The sequence below is a fragment of the Dipteris shenzhenensis genome, chromosome 5 (assembly GCF_047967505.1).
Source record: "Dipteris shenzhenensis isolate YYH24624 ecotype China chromosome 5, Dip_SZ_1.0, whole genome shotgun sequence".
Lineage (NCBI taxonomy): Eukaryota > Viridiplantae > Streptophyta > Polypodiopsida > Gleicheniales > Dipteridaceae > Dipteris > Dipteris shenzhenensis.
This window is the reverse complement of record NC_141600.1, coordinates 7,156,625-7,180,056: the sequence shown is the minus strand read 5'-3', so window position 1 is coordinate 7,180,056 and position 23,432 is coordinate 7,156,625. Positions and strand designations below refer to the sequence as shown.

At 44.2% G+C, this 23,432-nt stretch overlaps 1 protein-coding gene across 5 annotated transcripts in view; it reads right to left on the bottom strand.

The window, feature by feature from the left end:
* Positions 1-23,432, bottom strand: part of LOC147901563 (calcium-transporting ATPase 5, plasma membrane-type-like) — a 399,091-nt gene that overhangs the window by 172,444 nt on the left and 203,215 nt on the right. For all 5 annotated transcript variants that reach the window (XM_087374321.1, XM_087374325.1, XM_087374323.1 and 2 more), the window contains 2 exons: positions 9,387-9,521; positions 9,081-9,143 (listed from right to left, as the gene is read on the bottom strand). In XM_087374321.1, coding sequence (XP_087230447.1) covers positions 9,081-9,143; positions 9,387-9,521 — 198 coding nt within the window. The remainder of the gene's footprint in view (positions 1-9,080; positions 9,144-9,386; positions 9,522-23,432) is intronic.

Below are 23,432 nucleotides of genomic sequence, written 5' to 3'. Positions count from 1 at the left end.
GTGCGAGTAGTTACTGCAAGTGCAAGATCCGATCTTTTCTCATAAACATTAAGCTGAAAAAAACCCCGATACAAAGTACCAAACAACAATAAAGAATAAGCATTTTCTTTGTCTCGGACTGCACACTTGGCATCCTCAAAGATGACTTGAAACCCTCCTCGATTCAGCGAGGACACTGAAGCTAAATTATTCTTGATACCAGGCACATAAAGAACATTAGAAATTCTGAAATATGTGCCATCCATGGAGGTAAGTACAATGTCACCCATTCCACACACTGAATAAGAAGAATTATTTGCACACGTCACCCTCTTTCCAACGGGTGGTGCATACAGAACTGCAAAAAGACTCCTCCTGGAAGTGATGTGCTTGGATGCACCACTATCAAAATACCATGTGTTCAGTGTCTCATTGACACTAAAAGTGCATGCATGCAAGTCACGAAAGCATAAGAGTCATCCTCAAGAGTAGCTGTTGTATCTAGACCAGCCACTTGAAAATCTGAAATGCAAGACAAAAAGGCATAATCCTCTTCCACAAAGTTGGTTGTAACATCAGCTCCTTCATGTGCACGAGGGCTGATGCATCTAAAACAATCATACCCGAATCCTTTTTCTTTTCCTTTGCAATTCTCTTCTTGCATTCACCAATGTAGTGACCCGGCTTTGTACAGTAGTGACAAATACCCTTCTTCTTTGGCTTCTCTGCATCACCTTTAGCCTTGTGAGAGGGCTGTCCGGAATCAGCTTTATGCTGATGTGTAGGCTGATTTGCATGTTGCTTTTGCTGCCCTTTCCCTTTGGGCCTGAATTTTGAAAGCATGGTATGCTCGCCAGCCTGTGTGGCCATGTTCTTCCTGATTTGCTCCTCCTGCAACAAGAGTCCTATTAACTTGTGAAAAGAGAGGATTGCCACCTCCCCTCAATGACAAATTCAGCAAGGTATGAAAACCGAGATACGACTCAGGAAGAGAATTCAAAGTGGTGGTAATCATCTCTGAATCAGGAATGATCTCATCTATATTCAGTAATTGTTCCCTCAAATCCTGAAGCTTGGTGAGGTGATCATTCATTAAGTCACCCTCATCCATATGTGTGTGAGATAGCTCTTTCTTCAGGAAAGAGACCCTAGCATCATTTCTGGCTGCAAACATGCTCTCCAAAATATCCCAAGCTGTCTTTGAGATCTTGCATGATTGAATGTGCAAAATAATAGACCTTTTGACAAAAAGGGAGATAACTGAAAGCGGTTGTGCATCACGTGAATCCCACCTTTTCTGTTCCTGTGTAGGAGGCGCCAAAGCAGTAGCTGTTGTACCTAACACTTGTCCTGCACCTTGTGCTTGACCTCTACCCCTTCCTCCACCTTGTTGAGGAGGAGTGACAGGTGCAACCACAATCTCTCGCCATGTCTCATCTCCGTTGACATAATCCCATAGGTATTTGCCAACTAAGATATTGCGAACCATAAAACTCCATAAGGAGTAGTTGGTACCATCCAACTTATCCTCCCATGTGAGGACACCAAAAACCTCATTGGGGTTCTTGTGAGCCATATCTGCCAGAGAAAACAATAAATGCAGCAAATCTGACAAGTGAAATCCCTTCTTGGGATCAAAGATGCACAACCAAAGTCTCCAAAAAAACTGCCCAAAATGACAGCTTGCTGTCACAGCCTATCAAAGGCTTAAAATGCACCAGAATGCTCTGCAAATGCCCAAAATCTGGCAAATTTGTTTGTAAAAAATGGCAAATGTCTGCAATGTGACTCAATTTGAGTCCAAAATTGCCTACAAAACTCCCAAAGTGACTGTTCACTGCCAAATTGCAGCAAAAGCCGCAAATTTTTGCGGAAAATTGCAACCGAAATTTGCAATTTTTCTGCAAAAGCCCGAAATTTGCAAATTTATCTACAAAGCCTGCAAAACAAGAAAATCTGCCCCAAATTTCTCTTCCCAATAGATTTGCCAAACAATGGCTATCCCTGCAAAATGCACCTGCAAGAAGACCCTGCAAGGTGATGTGACACACAGGAACTGCAGCTGTATGGTTATACGGTTAGTTGCGTAGCGCAAAGCAATACGGCAACAATACGGAAGAGTGTACTATCAAATGGGCTTGTACGATACAACACATCTCAGTCATCCGTACATCGTACGGACTGATGAGAGCTGTACGGACATATATATACGAACGAGTACAGACATGCGTGTACGGCCTAATTACGCAGGGCGTATACAAATGGGGACAGCGAGCTCTTGTACGGATGGCAAAGACTGCTCCGTACTGTTGTACGGACAACGATGGGTAGGACATACGGTTCCGCTCTCAATACGGACAGAGTTGCACGGATGGCATTGGAAGAACGTACGGTTACCGTACGACGTTGTTGCAGATCAGCGTACGGACAAAGCAACACACGGCGAACCAGTAGGTCGGGAGCTACTTACTAGTGAGCTGTAGCTTGTGGATGAGAAGCAGGTCTGGGAGCTCAAGCTGCTCTGATACCAAATGTGGGAGATGAGCAAACAAGCAGGAAGCAAGAAGTAAGAGAGCTGGAGAGCAAAACGTAGGATAAGCAATAGATAAGATGAGATACAAACTAGCATGGAGGTGGTTTTGTCTGTTGGAATATGAAGCCAAAGTGAGTCAAAAATGAGTGTACTGGGTGTCTAAGGGGTGTTTTATAGTCTAGTGAGTCCTATGGATGCCACGTGTCATATTGGGAGTTATCCCATATGCATAGGTGTTCATATGTGTGTGTGTGCTCTTATATAAGAGTTGTACTTGTCTAGTGTTAAATCAATCAAGTAGCAAGCTACAAGCTCTTTGGTCTACATGTGAGTACTCTCATTTTTGTTCATTGATCTAGTCATTTCATTTCCATTTCATTATGTCTCCTTTTGAGTATCACTTTCTCTCTCCCTAGCCTGCCCTCTCTCTCTTCCTCTTTCCACCATGTTCCTTCATGTGGTATCAAAGCCTCCCTTCCTACCTTCCCCTTCTTCTTGCTCTATCTAGAGGATGAGAGAAGCCCGCAAATGGAAGCTCCCCTCTCCTCTAAGGTAGAGCCTCCCTTCCTTTAGCCTCGCCATCAAGTACTCCACGGTCCTCGTTTGTGAGTTCAGCTTACTCCCGCATCATTTCGTCGTTTTCCCTCAGCATTGGCGGACATTCCTCGTCAGTTGGTCGCCAGAAACTTGTTTGGAGCAGTCTAGCCGCTGTTTTTTGACCTTTTGAGATCCGATTTCTACGTTTTTTGAAATTTTAGCACTTCCCAAACATAAACGATCCTATCTCGCACCTTTTCGAGAGAAAAAAAATACTTTTTTGTCCGTACAACTGTATGGACGTCCGTACGGACCTCTGCAGGCGGATGCACGACAATACCAGGAGCCCGTACAACTTGTCAAAAGGCGATTCTGAGCAGCTTTAGGCTATTTTTTGGCATTTTTTGCTCAGATTTGGACTCCCGTGACCTCCAACAGTGATTTGGGCAGCTCCCTTGAGCACTTTTGCTCATTTTTTAAAGCCTCTTATGCGCATTCGGTGACTCTCGGAGAGGCATGACGTTATCTCCCTTGGTAGCTGCTCCTATGGCCTTCATCGATACATCATTCGAGGGCATTCTCGCCTGGTTCTTCACCGACATACCTCTTTGCATCAGGATGTGCGTTGTGCGGTAGCTACTTCAGGCTTATGGGTTCTCTGCCCTTGCTATGCATAAAATAAATGAAATATATCTTTACTACTTTCTTGTTGGAGTCAAGGGTACTTTGCCCTAGGTTGTCCCCCAAAATGAATGCAAATAAATCATGTGTGTTGAGTCAAAGGTTCTCTACCTTGGAGAGTCCTCCTAAAAAGATGTATTCTCCTATTTTGTTTTGGTGTGTGGCTCCATGTCTCTCATTAGCCCCTAGAGCCAGGAGGGGATGTACTGTGGGAGCCATACATTGGCTTTAATGGGTTTAGAGGGGGATGTATTGTGGGAGCCATGTATTGGCTTTGATAGGTCTCATTATCAAGCCTGGCCGAGTTCCAAGATGTTGGTGTATTCCTAGACCTATGAGCTGGTCATGTAGCCATGCTATAACGTGAGCCTCTAAGCATGTTGAGTCTCAAGCCATGAGAGTGCTTGGATCAACCTCTGAACACGCTCAAACTTTAGTCTCTGAGTTACATAGGGTGCATAGTTTGATGACCATCATTGTCATGTGTTCTTGGTTCCATTCCAATAGTCCCTCACCTTAGACCATCATTGTCATGTTTTGTTCTTAGTTCCATTCCAGTAGTCTCTCACCTTGCCTTCATGGGGGGGTGTTGGAATATGAAGCCAAAGTGAGTAAAAAATGAGTGTACTAGGTGTCTAAGGGGTGTTTTATAGTCTAGCGAGTCCTATGGATGCCACGTGTCATATTGGGAGTTATCCCATATGCATAGGTGTTCATATGTGTGTGTGTGCTCTTTTGTTAGAGGCTGCCCTTTTGTCTCTCGTTTGCTTCTTAATTGGAAGCATATTTTATCCCACTTGGAATGGAATGGAAGGGATTCTTTGTTGGGAAATTCCTTGAGGGCTGAGAATATTTATTGGTCCAAAGTATTCCACCCTCCTTTGGCTATACAAGAACCCAGGCGTTCTTATTTTATATCTTTCCAAGGTATTGCTTCTGTGGCGGATGTACTTCAGGATGATAGCACTCTTTTATCTTTTTCTGCGGCTCCTAGCAAGTATGGTTTGGGAGCTCATTATCATCCTTTATGGCATAAAATTTCAGAAATGCTTCAACCTTTCTTGCCGGTACCTCGTTTGGAACTTCAGGATAGGCTTGAGGATTGGACTCTCCATTCTTCCTCTTCTTCAGCCCGTCCTTTGAAGCTGTCACATATCACAGTGCCTTCTCTGTATAAAGTGTTGTTACCTCCGTCTTGGGTTTCTGACAAAGCCAATTCTGTTTGGCATATGGATCGCCCATCAAAGTGGTGGACAAAGCGGCTGCGTCTCCTTTGGCATTATAAAGTCCCTCTTCGGCAACAAGTTTTTCTCTAGCGAGTCCTACTTGGCATGTTTCCATCTGGGCAGTTACTCACGCATAGACATATTGCCTCGGCTGTTTGCCACCAATGTCTACATTCTGCTGAATCTGTGCCTCACATTTTCTAGCATTGTCCACATACTTGTGATTTCCTCGCTCTCATTCGTCAGGGGCTTCGAGCGAGATTTCCTACTGTTACTTTTGGCAGGTTCTTCTAGTTATTTGGTTTTCATCCACCTAGACAGAGATTTTTTTTTTTTTTTTTTTGGGTGCACTACTGGACACTTTGGACTCTATGGATGGACAGAAATCACATAGTCTTTCGTGATCCTACTTTTCCATCTTTTGTTTTTTTCAAACGATCTGTGCGGCAATCGTTTTATGATTGCTTTCAGACTCATTTGATTGACCATGATGTATATGTGGCTTATACTGAGATTTTCGGTTGAGTAGTAGTTACTCGGCTTTTGGAGTACCTATGAATGTAATTATTTCACAACAATAAAATATTCTTCTCACAAAAAAAGTGTGTGTGTGCTCTTATATAAGAGTTGTACTTGTCTAGTGTCAAATCAATCAAGTATCAAGCTACAAGCTCTTTGGTCTACATGTGAGGATGCGTCAATTTTACCCGCAAAAACCTATGAGTAGGTTTATCCGAGCGTGTTTTCAAAGAGATTTAAAAAATAGTATTTCTTCAGGAAACATGGTTTTTACACTTTTATTTTCACTAGAACAAGATCCCTTTATCATAAAAATATACAGACTAGTCACTCATTCATTTTTACATAACATAAATCTTCTTATTCATAGACATCCCTTTGTATCCTTGTTATTACCTTAAATAAGTGTTGAGAAATAATTCATTTAATAAACATCCCTCATAATCACTCTCAATGTAATAATATTAAACATAAATAATTACCTATTAAACACATTTATATCATATGGCAATATCTTTCTAGTGTTTTTATAGTAGTAATAACAAAATATTTATGGACATGTTTCTAAAGAAGTTTAAATTACTATAAATAAGTATTAACTTGGGCTTATATATCACTCTCATAAAATACATGTAATATTTAAAACTATATATGCAAGATAAAATCCCATAGATGTGCTCAAATGGGGTTTTCCAATCAATTTGAGTGGCTGAATGACTATATTTGGACATTGGATGTGAAAGTTATGTCACTTCTGAAATTGCTGTCCAAGGTAGTTTCGCCAGCGAAACTACCTTGGAAGACCTACTTCAAAGGGGTTTTGTTGGCGAAACTACCTTGATGGCTTGCTTCAATGAGTTTTCTTTGGAGAAACCCTTTCATGAAGATAGGTTGAGAGAGGTTTTTCAATGTCACCCCCTATTAAGTAAAAGTTGTAAGAAAGATCGTAAGGGAATTTTCATAGAGAAGTTTCGATGAAATGTGTAATTGGGAGTTGCAATATACGAATACTTGCTAATTATTTATTGGTATAGAAACTCCGGCTTCAATCTACAGTAAGTGATCATTTATGGTGACTGGTTATTTTGGTCAGGGAGGTATGAGAAAGGATTATTCCCAATAATGAGCTCAAATCCAAGGTCGCTTAAAGTAGATAGATATCTATGTCATGAATAGAAGTTATTGAATGGCAAATTCCTCAAAGCCTTTGATGAGTTGAGATGTTACTTGATTTTACTAGATTCTTTTGAAAAGTTTAATGCCAAAATCATGGCACATGTATCACAACTTCAAAAGGAAAAGTAAAGAAGAGTTCAGTCGATTGGGAAATTCTTGTTGGACTCTTTTCACCACTGCTTGAGCTCCTCTACACACTATTTTGAACCATTTGACCAGAAAGACGAACAGTTTCAATGCTTTAAAGTCTTCAATTCTGATTTTAGCATGTAAAATCTATTTCAGTCCGAAATGAGTTTTGCATCTCTTGCAGTAGCAAAGTTATCCTGACATGATCCTAGGCAACGTTTGTCATACTCCATGATCAAATGTAATGCACTTCATATCAACTTCTTAAAATTGACGAAGCAAATGTAATGCATGTCACATCAACCTTTTCCATCTAAAAATGATGGTTGAATTCCTTCATTGAATAGAATGACTTATTTTAATTTATGAGCACAAAGCCATAAAGCAATTCCAAATCATGAGGAGAATTTAATTGTTAGATAGAGAAGAAACTTCATAACCCCTCTAATGTCATTGAGTAAGATTGGTTGTTGGAACATTCTATGTTCCCAAGACATTACCCACCCCAACTGGCATGTGATTCAACCCCCAACTGTAGGGTAATAAAACTAGGGTCATACAAGGACAGAGATACCAAGCAATAAGCCTTGGCATCCTGGACCACCAAGACACATTTTAAGGGTGTCCTTGCTAGAAGCGACCCCTAAGGGGTTTACAGATTCATGTAAAAGTGAACAATGATCAATGATTCATGAACAATTATCATTCCTGTAAAAGTGATAAGCTCAGCTCCATTACCTTAGACCTTCTTCTACTTCTTGTGTATATATCTTAAGTCTGTACAAGCTTAAGATGTAATAGGACCTCTATTACGTGAGTTGACTCATATGCGGAAAGTACTGTAGGAGACCTGTTCAGTAATAGAAATGTAGTCTTCCAATAGGATCTACCCTTTTTGGTTAAGTAGAACTTATGGAGAAAGTAGCCAAAAAGAAGGTAGCCCATAGCAAAAGGGATGATATTCCGTTCTCGCATTGTTGTGCAGTGTTAGCCTTCGGCTTCACCTTCAGGAACTTATCTTCGTATCGACAGACATTTGTTAGAAGGTCTATATCCCCACGTTTAAAGCAAAGACATTCATTATACAAGACCACGGTGCAGACATTTCTCTAGGGGTGGTTATTCACCAGTCCTTCCATTATATCTTCTGGTTCGGTGCCTTGAGCATCTACTCAATCTGCAAAGCATGTTGAGATGTATACACTCACTTCTTGATCTTAATAAAGAAAGATCACTCTCTATCATTAATCTTCCACCAACAAGATATACTTATTCAACTGGCTTTTTGATTTCGAAGAAGTCTGGTGGTAATCTACTAACTGGCCTGATACTCTGATCAAAGAGGGAACAACGCGCCACATACCACATTGCTGCAAGTAAAAGCAAATCCCTATGACTGCAAAGGAAACTATGATGTACTCAGCATCTAAACTTCTTCCCGAACTGTCCTGAATTGATGCAAACTGCCGCAGGAGAGATGTCTGAAACCACCTGAAATTCCATGTATCTCTGTGTGGATGCAGAGGATTTTGCCAAAGCCTTATAGGCCCAGCAAAGAATAGAGATTGGAATCTGATTACTCAACAAGGTCTCGTCCTTCCCTTTGGTAAAAGTGATCTAATTCTGAGAGTAACTCCCAGACCAAAGATCCCTTCTGCAACTCCTTAGTAGCTTGGAAAAGGCCAAACATCTGAAGTTTCAGTCTCGACATGAAATAGGAACTTATAGGAAAGACTAAACAAAATTGCATATCATGACTTCCTGTGCACGGTTAATGAAAGTATGGTTTAATGATTACCTGGCCAATGATGTGGCTGACCCTCCAAGTTACATCTTCACTTGTAAAGCCCCAGTGTGAGGATAACCCTTGCTTGTGTCCTGGGTTACAACTGATTGATGTGGTCTTGTTACAAAGAAAATATGAAATGTTCTGGCCTATGAGGTGGTCACACATGGCTAACAAAATTCCAAATTCCAGTTTAGACGAGTGGCGTTGCACTCTTTTGCGCAAAAGGACATTTCTAGGCTGTCTTACATAGAAGGGGATGATATGACAAAATAGAAAACAGAGAGCATGTTGATTTTTGTCAACTTCCACCAATATGATATTTGAAAGTCGACCCATTGAATAGCCCATGTATGGAAAATGCATGTTTAAGGGCTGCTCAAATATTTATGCACTCCAAAACAGTTTAAGCGTAAAAAATACCCATTGTTCCCATTCACGGTCTGTATCCTTTAGATAACTTAAGTCTTAATTGCCATAAATACAATCATATTCAAGCATTAATTTCACTAACCTCCAATACCCAACGAAGAATTGCCTTTTCAGTTGGATTCCCAGACACTTCTGGCTTACCTCCCTGCATCCCCATCAAAATATCAACTTTGTATAAGTTACAATCCTATTGAACTACAATAAAGCAAAACACGTGAGTGTACTGAGATGGCATCCATACACGCAGCAATTAACTTGCATCATTGTGAATACAAAATGAATGACGTGTTTGTAAGTGAAAACATGCAGTGTCAGCTTTACATCTCCTGCTTGAGCTCTAACATCTTCAATAAACAATAAGAGGCTGAGGAGACTTGTAAGCACTCACTCCAGTTGAAGATACAGATGCTGTGGTGTTTTCCATAATTCCTTCCAATAGGACAGCCGAGCTTTGACAATTCTGCAACTTTAGATCCTCAGCCTCCAACATTTTGCCACAAACCCATGCTTTCAAGACAGTCATCTGCACAGGTTAAACAAGTGACACTAGAAAAATACTTACAATGAAGATGCTTTGTAGTTTAAATGTTCAACCTTAAAAGTGCTCATGCATATTATGCACTCTGCTACAAAATCACTGATGGCATTTGTGTGCTCAAAGGTAGGTGCATGGCACTTGAACAAATATGTGTCAAGATAATATTTCCATTCATATACCTAGGTGCACACGCTCAGGTATTCTTCATCTTATTGTGAAGATCAGGATAAGACCGCACATTGAAACTGCACACAAGGATTACCAGCTATCAACCAAGAAAAACACATGCAAATCCATCTTCAATATATCCACGAAAAAGCCTAAAACCCAATCACCATGCCCTGCTACAGGGTTGGAAGCCAACCCTCTTGGAGAACTTACTTCAAGTCCTTCTCTTTTTTTTTTGCAAAAAGAGACTTCTATTAAGCATTTAAAAAAACCGTTAGAGCAAGCTCCATACGGGATACACCATGCAATGCATGAAAAGCTCAAGAGCCAAAAAGAAAGGATTGTGGCTGATAGTGCCATCTCAATCCAGTAGAACCCTCCAAGAAAAAGGGAGAACCCCTCCAAACTCGAAGAAAAACAGTCCTCCTAGAAGAGGCTGCCGTGAAGGGCCCTGCATGCTAGCCCAAGTGGCTATCAACGTGTGAACCGTGTCAGTCCAAATACCCGTGAACACCTGTGATGGGTGTATCTGTGTGCCATCCAATGCCTCTGTACATCTGGCTCTCCAAATGTGCCAAGAGGAAATGCTAGCCAAAATCTCCCTAGAGGTGTCCACTGAAGCATGGGAATCTCTGAAGGGAGTAAGTGGTACATCCTGAAGAGAGCAGGGCTCTATAACCTGCCGGCGGACCGAGAGTGCCCAAGAAGAAGGCTCACCCTCATAAAACACCTAGGGCCCAGTAAGGGATAACCATGCAACCGAGCCCCAAGTCATGAAGAAAGAGGAAGTATGAAAAATGCTGAGTATCCGAGCAACCCCTTTCCAAACAGTCCTCGCCTGACTGCAGTCCCAAAGGCAATGTCGCACTGACTCCTCTGCAGAATAGTAGCGACGGCAAGTGGGATCAGCCCCAAATCGTGATCTCCACTGGTTCACTACAATCCCTCCATGAATAGAAAGCCAAATGAAAAGAGTGATCTTTCTATTTCTGAGGGATTTCCAGAGCCTCCTCTAGAAATTCCTATGCAAATCTGTGGTGATGAAGAAGCTGTCCCAATGGGGGGATCTAGAGGAAATCCAACCCCTAATGCTCAGCTGCAATCTCCTGGCATTACCAACCGCGAAACGAAAGAAGGGAATCCCCCTCTCTCAGTGCCCATGATCTATCCACTCCCACTCTCCTGGGTCCCACTGCAAGCACCTGATAGGTGCACCTCCATATAACCACAACCTCCAGGATCCCAGGGCCAAGAGCAGAGGGTCAGGGTCTAAGTACCACTGCAAGCCCGCTCCATGGTCCACAAAACCAGCAATCCTGACAGGCTGAAAGGCAACCTCTAGAAGGATATCATCCGTGGATCTAGAGAGTATACCTCCATCCCCAACATCAAAGACCAGCGCATCTTCCTCGAGACCTCGAAGAGAGATCACCTGTAAAGGAACTGCTCTCCTCGAAAAAGCTCCCATCCAAGTGGTGGAAGTAATAGGCATCTCAACTGTCTATTCCACCGGGATGGCTGCACCTACCTACTGAATCCTGCGTGCTACTCCTCTGAGGTGACTCACTGACTGTAGTCTTTGATCCTTAGGTTGCTTGATAAAAGCCTTCCAAGTGCCTACTGTGTAGGCGGAGCCTCTCTCCCATTGAGGGCCGCACCCTCTGAAGAGTGTTCCTAAAGCTCCCCCAAGCTTTCAGGATGGCAGTCATGAGAGGAGAGGCAGAAGATCTGAGAGGGGCTGAAGTAAAAATCCAGCGAGGGCTGTCCACCCAATCATCTCCCAAGGTAGGTGTGCAAACCTGAATGTGTCCAAAAAAGAAATCCTTCCAAGGTTCCTACCCAGGCATTAGTCCCCTCACCACCACCTTACAAAATCAAGGCCTTGCACTGCAAGTCCGGGTCAATGATATTAAGGCCCCCTTCACATGTAGGGAGAATAATGGTCTCCCAAGCCAACCTCGCTGCAACATTTGCCGTGCCATCAAGTCCACTCCATAGAAAATTCCTGACTGGTCTAATGAGCTGAGTGATGCAATCCCTAGACTGGCAGCAGCAAGAACACACAAAGCAGTCGGTGGCCAAAAGAACCTGGTTCACTACCACAACTCTAGATGCAAGGTCGTGTTTGGCTGAGCTCCAAAAAATAAGCTTTTTCCTTATACTCTCCAGTACTGGGGCAAACTACTGTGCTGGAGAGATGCCCAATCCTACTTGGCATCCCAAATACCTAACAGGAACACCCCTCTGAATCCAGGAAAAGCCAATGTCAACTCCCCAGCCTGGAGTGTCCTCATTGCTGATCCAAAAGCCAAAGGATTTATGCCAGTTAATGTGTGTCCCTGCAGCTGAGCGAAAGATATCCAAGGCTGTCCGGAAAGAATCAAGTGACTGCGAAGAGGCCTCAATAAAAATAGCAGTGTCATCAGCCAACTCATTGTCAAGAAGCTCCTGCTCCTGTCTCAGCGGCAATCTCAGCCCATAAAGATCAGCCTGAGATCAATGGAAGATACTCATAGCTTCTGCCACAAATAGAAAGAGGAAAGGGGATAAAGGGCAACCCTGACGAACTGACCTCGAAATCTGAAATATGTCATGCCTTACTCCGCCGATCAAAACCTGGCTGTGGGCTGATCTGTAAAGGCAAGCCACTCCTCTAATCCATGCATCTGAAAAACCAAATCGTAGGAGAGTGCCCTCAAGAAAACCCCAATCTACTCTGTCATAGGCTTTTTCAAAGTCCAAGAGTAGAACTGCTAGCCTCTGCCTGCTCTGCATAGCCCACTCTGTGGCTTCCCAAAAAGAAAAGATATTATAAAAAATGCTCCTACCATGCACAAAGTCTGTCTGAGTATCATGGATGAGGTTTGGAAGAAGGGGCTGCAATCGGATGCTGATTGCCTTGGCAAGGATTTTGTATAGGGTGCCCGAAAGAGTGATGGGTCTCCAATGGGATACAAAATTCATGTTGCCACCTATCGGGATAAGGTGTATGAGTCCCTCGGTCAGTGAGTCAGCCATCTCACCCGAGTCCCAAACGTCCTGCAGGGCTGAAGTAATATGATCACCTATCATATCCCAAAAGGCTGTAAAAAAAGATGGAGTAAGACCATCAAAACCAGGGCACTTGCCCTTATGAAGGCGGAGAGAGCATTCCTGAACTCTGTGTTGGTGGTGAAGCGTGCATCAAGTGAGCATATCATCTTTGGTGTGACCAACACAGGTAAACTCTGCCAAACTACATCTCTAGCCTCATCTCTGGCCTGTGTGTCAGGATCTGCAGAAAGAAGGGATGCATAAAAATCTGTCGCTAAGTGCATGATAGTATCCGGATGAGACTGCAAAACGCCGTCAGAGTCAACAAGCTGCCTGACACTCTCTCTACTATGTCTGGGTCCAAGTGCAGAGAAAAACTATTTATTGACTCTCCCTCCCATCTATATCCAAAAGGACTCCCGTGCATAAAAGACATACTCTGCTCTCTGATCAAGCAATGTCTGCAAGTGAGCCCTTGCTGCGGCAAGGCGCTCTTGTATCCAAGCATTTGAAGGTCGTCTCTGCTCCTCCCTCTGCAAGGCTGCCAATTGCCGACGGATACCAATCTCCCGCCTGAGTATCTCACCTCGCCGAGCACTAGTGACAGAGTGATAAAAGTCACTGATACTGGCAAGTGCTGTGGCCACATGTGAGGGACCGGCCACCCCCCCCTGCAAGTGAGAAACCCAAATCTCCAAGATTGCCTCTGTGAGAGTCTCATCTGTGTATAAGGCATCGGGGATCCTGATGCTGTGAAACCGTCCTCTCAGATGGGGCTCTGAGATAGACAAAACTATCGGAAAATGGTCAGAGGTGGAGACACCAGGTGCAATGCAAACTGTCCCCCCTCTATCAAGAGCCCAGTCATCCACATAGAATCTGTCAATCCGAGCATGGATAGGCATCTGCACCCTACGGTTCGACCACAAAAACAAGAGTGACTGAGACTGAATATGAAATGCATCATTTGACCAAACATCTCTGCCACTGAATCTGAATAAGAAGGCATCCCAAGCTGGTCTCTCAAGGGAGTGAACACCACCTTCTCTTCCCCCTTTCTTATCAGATGGTGCCTCAACCATGTTGAAGTCACCTCTAATAATCCAAGAATCTGCAATGTCAGCCCATGAGAGCAACTCTCTTCAAAAAAGAATATGGTCCCCTCTGTTGTTTGGAGCGTAGAGATTGAGGAAACCAACCTTACGTCCGTCAACCATAAGCAAAATCCACTGGGCCATGGAGGGGGTGATGGTACTGTGTCCAATGACTAGAGAGATGCTGGAGTCTGAAACTGAAAGCAACTTACCTGACTTGGAGCAATCTCTGGCATCCAGTTTGTGTTCCTGTAGAAAAAGAATGTCTAAGGAACCACCTAACACACCTGGATGAAGTTGATTCCTTATCATTTGTCTGCAACCGCAATGAGGGATGCCACCCAATCCCTGTATATTCCAACTGGCTATCCTCATCAGCTGGAGGAAGCGGGTTGGAATACCTTACCCGACTTGGTGGCGGAAATAGAACCCTCTACCAGAGCTGACCTCTTGCCATACACACAAGGTCCAGGGGGAGGTAAGTCCACTGGTGAGAGAGAAGGATCTCTCAAAGGGGATGCCGATAACTGGCTCCCCGAAAGTTGAGGATACAAAATCATCATCTGGGAGATCAGAGAGGTCCTTAAGAGCGGAAAAGGAATTCCGTTGAGCCAATCCTGGGGAAGGGGTCCGAGGATTCCTACCAAAGCAGGGAAAGAATGTAAGACCCCTTTCCCTCTATCAACAGAAGGAGGCATGTGTGCTGCGTCCTGATTAAGAAGTGCTGCGGACGAGGTGCCAATAAACTGGGCTACGGAAGGAGGCACAGCCTGATCCTGTGGTGGAGCGGAAGAAGACTCCTGAACAATAGGATCCACGGCGGTAGCCTCCCGAGGCTCCTGAGGGGAGCGGCGGAAGTATGATCTAAAGCAGACAGATGATAAGGAATCAGCTTCATCCAGGTGTGTCAGGTGGTTCCTTAGACATTCTTTTTCTACAGGAACACAAACTGGATGCCAGAGATTGTTCCAAGTCAGGTAAGCTGCTTTCAGGCCGGACGTTTTGGCTTCCTGTCTTGAGAACCAGAGGAGGAACTTGCATATCAGTTTCAGACTCTATCCTCCCTTTGGTCATTGGACACGGTACCATCACCCCCTCCAGGGCCCAGTGGATTTTGCTTATGGGTTGACGGACGTAAGGTTGGTTTCCTCAACCTCTATGCTCCAAACAACATAGGGGACCGTGTTCTTTTTTGGAGAGAGTTGCTCTCATGGGCTGACATTGCAGATTCTTGGATGATTAGAAGTGACTTCAACATGGTGGAGGCACCATCTGATAAGAAAGGGGGAAGAGAAGGTGGTGTTCACTCCCTTGAGAGAGCAGCTTGGGATGATTCAGTGGCAGAGATGTTTAGTCAGATGATGCATTTCATGTTCAGTCTCAGTCACTCTTGTTTTTGTGGTCGAACCGTAGGGTGCAGATGCCTATCCATGTTCGGATTGACATATTCTATGTGGATGACTGGGTTCTTGATAGAGGGGGGACTGGGCTCTTGATAGAGGGGGGACAGTTTGCATTGCACCTCGTGTTTCTACCTCCGAACATTTTCCGGTAGTTTTGTCCAATCTCAGAGCCCCATCTGAGAGGACGATCTTCCAGTATCAGGATTCCTGATGCCTTATACACAGATGATGCTCTCACAAAGGCAGTCTTGGAGATCTGGGTTTCTCACATGCAGGGGGTGGTGGCCGCACCTTCACATGTGGCCACAACACTTGCCAGTATTAGCGACTTTTATCATTCTCTCATTAGTACTAGGCGAGGTGAGGTACTCAGGCGGGAGATCGGTATCTGCCGACAGTTGATAGCCCTGCAGAGGGAGGAGCAGAAACGACCCTTAGATGCTTGGATCCAAGAACGCCTTGCTGAAGCAAGGGCTCACTTGCAGACATTGCTAGATCAGACAGCAGAGTATGCCTTCCATGCACGGGAGTCTTTTTGGATACAGATGGGAGGGAGAGTCAATAAACACTTTTTCTCTACACTTGGTCCCAGACATAGTAGAGGGAGTGTCAGGCAGCTTATTGACTCTGACGGGGTTTTGCAATCTCATCCGGATACCGTCATGCACTTAGCGACATATTTTTATGCGTCCCGTCTTTCTACAGACCGACACATAGGCCAGAGATGTGGCTAGAGATGCGGTTTAGCAGCGTTTACCTGTGTTGGTCACACCAGAGATGATATGCTCACTTGATGCATGATTTACCAACACAAAATTCAGGACTGCTCTCTCCGCCCTTCATAAGGGCAAGTGCTCTGGTTCAGATAGTCTTACTCCATCTTTTTGAATAGCCTTTTGGGATATGATAGGTGATCATATTACTTCAGCCCTGCAGGGCATTTGGGACTCGGGTGAGATGCCTGACTCATTCACCGAGGGACTTATACACCTTATCCCGAAAGGTGGCAACAGGAATTTTGTATCCCATTGGAGACCCATCACTCTTTTGGGCACTCTATACAAAATTCTTGCCAAGGCGATCAGCATCAAATTGCAGCCCCTTCTTCCAGACCTCATGCATGATACTCAGATAGGCTTTGTGCATGGCAGGAGCATATTTGATAACATCTTTTCCTTTTGGGAAGCCTCAGAGTGGGCTATGCAGAGCAGGCAAAGGCTGGCAATTCTACTCTTGGACTTTGAGAAAGCCTATGAAAGAGTAGATTGGAGTTTTCTTAAGGGCACTCTTCTACGATTTGGATTTTCAGATGCATGGATTAGAGGGGTGGCCTTCGTTTACAGATCAGCCCAGGTTTTGATTGGAGGGGTAAGGGGTGACAGGTTTCAGATTTCCAGATCAGTCTGTTAGGGATGCCCTTTAGCCCCCTTCCTTTTTCTTTTTGTGGCTGAAGCTATTAGTATCTTTCTTAGATCTCAGGCTGGTTTATATGGGCTGAGATTGCCCTTGAGATAGGAGCAGGAGCTTCTGGACTGTGAGTTGGCTGATGACACTGCCATTTTTATTGAGGCCTCCCCGCTTTCACTGGATGCTTTCCAAAGAGCCTTGGATATCTTTTGCTCAGCTGTAGGAGCACACATTAATTGGCATAAATCCTTTGGCTTTTGGATCAGCGATGAGGACACTCCAGGCTGGGGAGTTGACATTGGCTTCTCCTGGATTCAGAGGGGTGTTCCTGTCAGATATTTGGGATGCCAGGTAGGGTTGGGCATCTCTCCAGCACAGCAGTTTACCCCAGTACTAGAGAAAAAGCTTCTCTTCTGGAGCTCAGCCAAACTTGACCTTGCATCTAGAGTTGTGGTAGTGACCAGGTTCTCTTGGGCACCGCCTGGTTTGTGTGTTCATGCTGGTGCCGGTCTAGAGAGTACATCACTCAGCTCATTAGACCAATCAGAAATTTTTTATGGAGTAAACTTGATGGCACGGCAGATGTTGCAGCGAGGGTGGCCTAGGAGACCATTATTCTCCCTACATGTGAAGGGGGCCTTAATATCATTGACCGGCAATGCAGGGCATTGCTTTGTAAGGTTGTGGTGAGGGGTCTCATGCCTAGGCAGGAACCTTGGAAGGACTTCTTTTTTGGACGCATTCAGGCTTGTACACCTACTTTGGGAGATGATTGGGTGGACAGCCCTCGCTGGATTTTTACTTCCGCCCTTGTCAGATCTCATGCATCTCCTCTCATGGCTGCCATCCTGAAAGCTTGGGGCAGCTTTAGGAATACACTTCGTAGGGTTCCGCCCTCTACCCTTGAAGACATTGATAGGTAGGGGTCATTTGGAATGACAGTATTCTTGATGAGCATGGCAAACCACTGGGCTTCACATCACATGCAGTGGTCTAGATGGGAGCCCCGCCTTCACAGTAGGCACTTGGAAAGCATTTATCAGGCTACTTGATCAAAGACTACAGTCCGTGAGTCACCTCAGAGGGGTAGCACGCAGGATTCAACAGATAGATGTAGCCACAGTGGACTAGACAGTTGGCATGCTATAACGATCACTATCTTTAACTCGCTTCACATCATCAGTTTAACAATCTATCACGGGGCAGGCACACATAATTTCCTCCCAACCAACCCTGGTGGTAGCAAATCTCTAGAATAGCCCACATACGTGAAGGCTCCAGCTTGGAGATTCCACCAAGCCCCAATTCCCTAGATGGATCTACTATGCCACATGTCTACATTTGAGAGCATCTCCTCAATGCATCATTTACCCCTCTTGGGATAACATTGAAATCATTTGCCCCTTGGCACATTTAATGCATTTAGACCCCTTAGCCTTAGATCCACCTAGTCTTGTGCCATGTCACCCTCACCAAGGACCTTGACCTTGATTCCTTTTTTATCATTTACGTGAAGCCCAAACAAATATAATACAAACATTGATCCTTTAAAGGAAAATGTTGACTGACCCTTCCGAGGTCATGTTGCCTCAACTTGAGCGTAACATTCCTTCCCTCTCCAGGCATCAACGTCCTCGATGATAAAGTCTGGGAACACTCTCTGTAACTAGTATACGGATTCCTAGGTAGCTTCTGAAAGAGGTAAACCATGCCATGCAACCAACACCGTGGGTATCTTCCGATTGCGTACTTGCATCGTTCCTCCATCCAGGATTCTTGTTGGTTTGCGTCCTACATTATCCTCTGAAACAAAACAACACCCTCGATTAGTGAGTCACCTATATGCAAAAATTTCTTTAAGCGAGAAACATGAAACATTGGGTGCACCTTACAACCCTGTGGTAATTCTAATTTATAGGCTACTTTGCCTCTTCTTTTTAAAACTTACCACGGCCCACAATATCGGGGTGATAACTTAGCACACTCTCCTGAAGTCAAAGACTTAGAGTGCGAAGGAACTCTGAGAAAAACTTTTTCTCCTTCCTTAAATTCTCTAATGGATCTATTTTCATCTGCATACGCCTTAGCTCTATCCATAGCTTGGTGGATGTTAGCTCTCGTAAGTACTAGCATCTCCCTCATCTGAACCACAAAGTTCGCGGCACTCGGCACTTTCTAAGGTACTCAAATTGTAGTTGGATTCGTTGGTCTATAACCATAGTTCAGCTCAAACGGACTGAACCCTATAGAGGAATGTTTTCTATCATTGTAGGCAAATTCTAACAGTGGCAACCACTTGTCCCATGTATGTTACCTCAATGACACATATGCTCTAAGCATATCCTCTAAAATTTGGTTGATTCTTTCCGTCAGACCATTTGTTTCTGGATGATCCCCACTACTCATTCCCAACTCAGTCCTTAGTGTCTTAAACACTGCAATCCAAAAATGACTGGTAAATTTGACATCCTTGTCTGACACTATGGATTTGGGTAATCCATGCAAATGAAATATATGTTTAATAAACAAATCCACCACTTGCGAGGCACTAACAGACTCTCTAGTTGAAATGAAGTGAGCCATCTTGGTAAGACGATCAACTAACACAAGGATAGAATCATATCCACCTTGTGTCGTAGGCAGACCTACAATAAAGTCCATGGAAATGCTCTCCCACCTACCTAGTGGTATTTCCAAAGGTTGTAAAAGTCCGGGTGGCTTCACCCGCTCTGCCTTACTTACCTGACACAAAAAACAACGTGTCACATATTCATGAATATGTTTTTTCATTTTCGGCCAAAAGAAATCTCGCTTCACAAGATCATACGTTTTCTCGACTCCTAGATGTCCCGCACATGGGCTATCATGGCATTGTTGAATGACTCTCTGCCTGAGATCATTCTGATTAGGTACTACTACCTTGCCATTTCTTTTCAGCATACCATCTCTTATGGTATATCTCGCATAAGTCTGGCCTTTTCTGGATGCCAGGTCACCCTTTTTCCCGGATTTTAATACATGAGCCTTAGGCCAAAGGCTCTAGACGAACTTGTCCACGTTTTGAGTTTCTCTTATCTCGGTCATTAGAGCACTTTCTAATACCCTGAAACTCATATTATGCATAATGCGTGACAACGCATCATCAATAAAATGTACTACAAACTTTCCGATATACAGACATAGTAAATTGTTCATAAGCATGACGAATGTAGCTGGAGCATCGGTAAGTCCAAACGGCATTACCAAAAACTCATAATGTCCAAACTTGCTTCTAAAAGCGGTTTTATGCACATCCTCGGCTCTAATACCGATCTGATGGTAGTCACATTTTTTTTTTTTCAAGAAAGAGACTTCTATTAAGTAAGAGAAAAAACCCGCGAGAGCAAGCTCAAAGCAGAATACATCATGAAATCATGAGGATAAATAAAAAACCCCCTCAGAGTGAGGTGGAAAACAACCAAGGCTGAGGCTGAAAGTGCCACCTCAACCCTGTAGTAGTCTCAGAGAAGAAAGGAGAGTCCTTCCATTCCCTGAAGAAAGAAGCCCTCCTGGTTGAGGCTGCACAGGAGTCTCCCTGCATACCCGTCCATACGGCCATCAAAGTATGTACGGTGTCTGTCCAGATATCTGTCCAGATACTAGCCAATGTGTGCAAGGGATGAACCTGAGTACCCTCCAAAGCCTCTGTGCATCTGGCTCTCCAGATATGCCAGGATGCTATGCTCGCTAGAATCTCCCAAGAAGTATCCACAGAGGCATGTACAGCTGTAAAAGGAAGGTGTGGTACCACATCCAACGAACATGACTCAATCTGATGACGTCGAACCGAAATGGCCCGAGAGGAGTCAAATCTCTCATAGAATACTTGAGGCCCTGTAAGAGAAAGCCAAGCCACTGAGCCCCATGTCATAAAGAATGGGGAGTGGGCAAAGTGACTGAAAATCCTGGCTACCACCATCCAAATCATCCTCGCCTGTCTGCAATCCCATAAGCAATGCTGAATAGTCTCCGAAGAAGAGAGGCAGCGAGGGCAAGTAGGGTCGGCTCCGAACCTGGATCTCCAAAGGTTCACTGCAATCCCACCATGGATAGAGAGCCAAAAGAAGATAGTGATCTTTCTATTCCTGTGGGATTTCCAGAGTCTCCTCCAGAAGCACCTCTGCAGATCCACAGTGATATCAAATGTCTCCCAATGAGAAACTCTGGAAGGTCTCCAACCTCTACTACTGAGCTGAAATCTCCTGGCATTACTGACCGTGTAACGAAAGAAGAAAATGCTCTTCTCTCGATGCACTACGTCAATCCACTCCCACTCTCCGGGGTCCCACTGCAAATACCTGATGGGAACTCCCCCATAGAGCTAGAGCCTCCAAGACCCGGTGGAGAGTAGCCGGGGGTCTGGGTCTAGGAACCACACTCTGAATCTGATCCCTATACCAAAAGACCTACAACCCTGATAGGCTGAAAAGCAGACTCAAGCAAGATGTCCTCTGTGGACCTGAGCAATCTACCACCATCTTGGACACTAAAAACTAAAGCATCCTCATGTGCATCTCGAAAGGCCAAAACCTGAAGCGGAACACCGCCTCTCGTAAAAGTACCTGCCCAAGTGGAGGAAGTGAGTGGCATATCATCTGTGTCTATCCAAACCTCTGGAAGGGCTGCCTCATTTAAGATCTATCTTACTGAAAATTACAGCCCCATGTAACGCATCTAGGAAATCATCGATCCAAGCCATCGGATACCTGTGCTTAATAGTGATATTATTCAATGCTCTGTAATCTATACAGAGACGAAAAGTATCATCTTTCTTTTTTTTAAATATCATTGGCGAAGCAAAAAGTGAGAAACTGGGTTGAATTTGCCCCAGCTTGAGGTATTCTTCTAGTTGTCTTCGTACCTCCGCTTCTTCGGTAAAACTTAATCTATAGGGAGGTCTATTTACAGGTTCTGCCCCCGGGATTAGTTCAATCCTATGCTGAACATTCCGCTCTTGAGGTAACCCATAAGGTAACTCATCCCTAAAACAATCAGAGAACTCCTCTGCTATTTGATCAGCCAGCTTGACCATCTCTCCATTTTGGGTAACATCAGTGCTAGCTGAAGAACCATCAATCGGCTCTATTGATGCTGTACAAAGAAACAAAAACTCTTCTTGAGCTTTTCGAACTTCCATTACGGAAACCAACGGTCCTTGAGGTATATCTTTTTCAGCTTGTAAGACATACATCACATCATTCATCTTGAATTGATAAATGTGCTTTTTCCAATCTATGGCTGGATTCTTCCTAGAATGCCAAGCCTTACCCAGGGCTATGTCAGCGTGAGCAAGCTTTGCCATTTCAAAATCAACCTTCTCAGCATAGTCCTAAATTCGAAGTTCCAACTCGGTAACCCTTTGGTCCCATACTTCAGTTGAACTTCCGTTTGCCATTCTGAATGTATATGCATAGTCAGATGGGCTAGTCTTACTTGTCCCTTCATCTTAATTAACTCTGTATCATTAAAGGATGTATGCCCCGTTGCTGCGGGCTTTGACAGGACATTATCAGGTACACTAGTTACAAGCTTAGCAACAGACACACATAACAAACCTTTGAGAAGATCCCACTAGCTGAATCTGCATCTGTTCTGCTCTGGGACTTCCCTCCATTTCCACGTCGCATTCTGAGATCACCATCTCAGCCATCCGACGATCCTTGTTTCGTGGACAATCTTTCCACTCATGAGGCTGAAGGCATCCAAAACACAAGCCCTCTCTCCTCGCTTTTTCTCTTTGCTTTGGGTTCAAAGAAGACTTCGACCAACAAGCCCGGGCTGCCATTGGTGTTACTTTTCTTTTCATTCCAATGGTGGTACTTGGTTTAGGAGTCTCAACTGGCTTCGCCTACTTGGCTTGACCACTAGGTTGTGAGGCACTCCCTTTGCTAATCCACTTCTTCTTAAACCCAGTTTTCTTCGGGTACTCATACTAAGTCCCAACCTGCACAAACCCACTTTGTCTATTCCCTTTGGCATCTTCATAGTTCAGGGCTATAGCAATTGCTTCATCTAGCGTATTCGCATACTTAGCCATAACTTCCATCTTGATCCGATCATTCAGTCCAAAGATAAAAATCTTTTACCTGAATTGACTAAGGTAGAGGTTCATAAACTTTCATTACACTTTCTCTGAACTTATCAGTGTATTCCGCCACTGATAAATTTCTCTGACGAAGGTTTCGATACTGATCCCAAGCTCGGGATGCTTCGTCAGGAGGTAAGAAGTGTTTTCTAAATTCTTTTTTAAACCCCTCCCAAGTAGTGGATGCCACTCCATCTTTCTGCTGTTTTATCCACCACCTATCCGCTGCCTCATTAAACATATGGGTGGCCTCGTGGATTTTCTTCATATCATTCCCGATTTCACAAATGGCAAAGGCCTCGTCCCATTTGTGTAACCAGGTCTCTATGATATCGGAACTACGGTCAGACATCCGACCAAAATACTTTTCTGGCCTATAATTGGCAATATTAGGCACCTTAGCCCTCCTAGGCTCGACCGTATGAACACTGGTTTCAGGCTCCATTGGAGATTTACCTTTCTCTTCACGAGATGGTCTAGTAGACATACTATGAACCATTTTCCTGAGCTCGGATTGCCCTACATTTGCTTGTAATTGTTGCGCTAAAATCTGTTGCAAGGCATCCTCCAATAATGCAATTCTACCAGATAGTGTATGGCCTGCTGGGTGCAACACCTGCGGGATCGGCTGGACTCCCGATTCTACGGGATCCACCCTAGAAGCTTC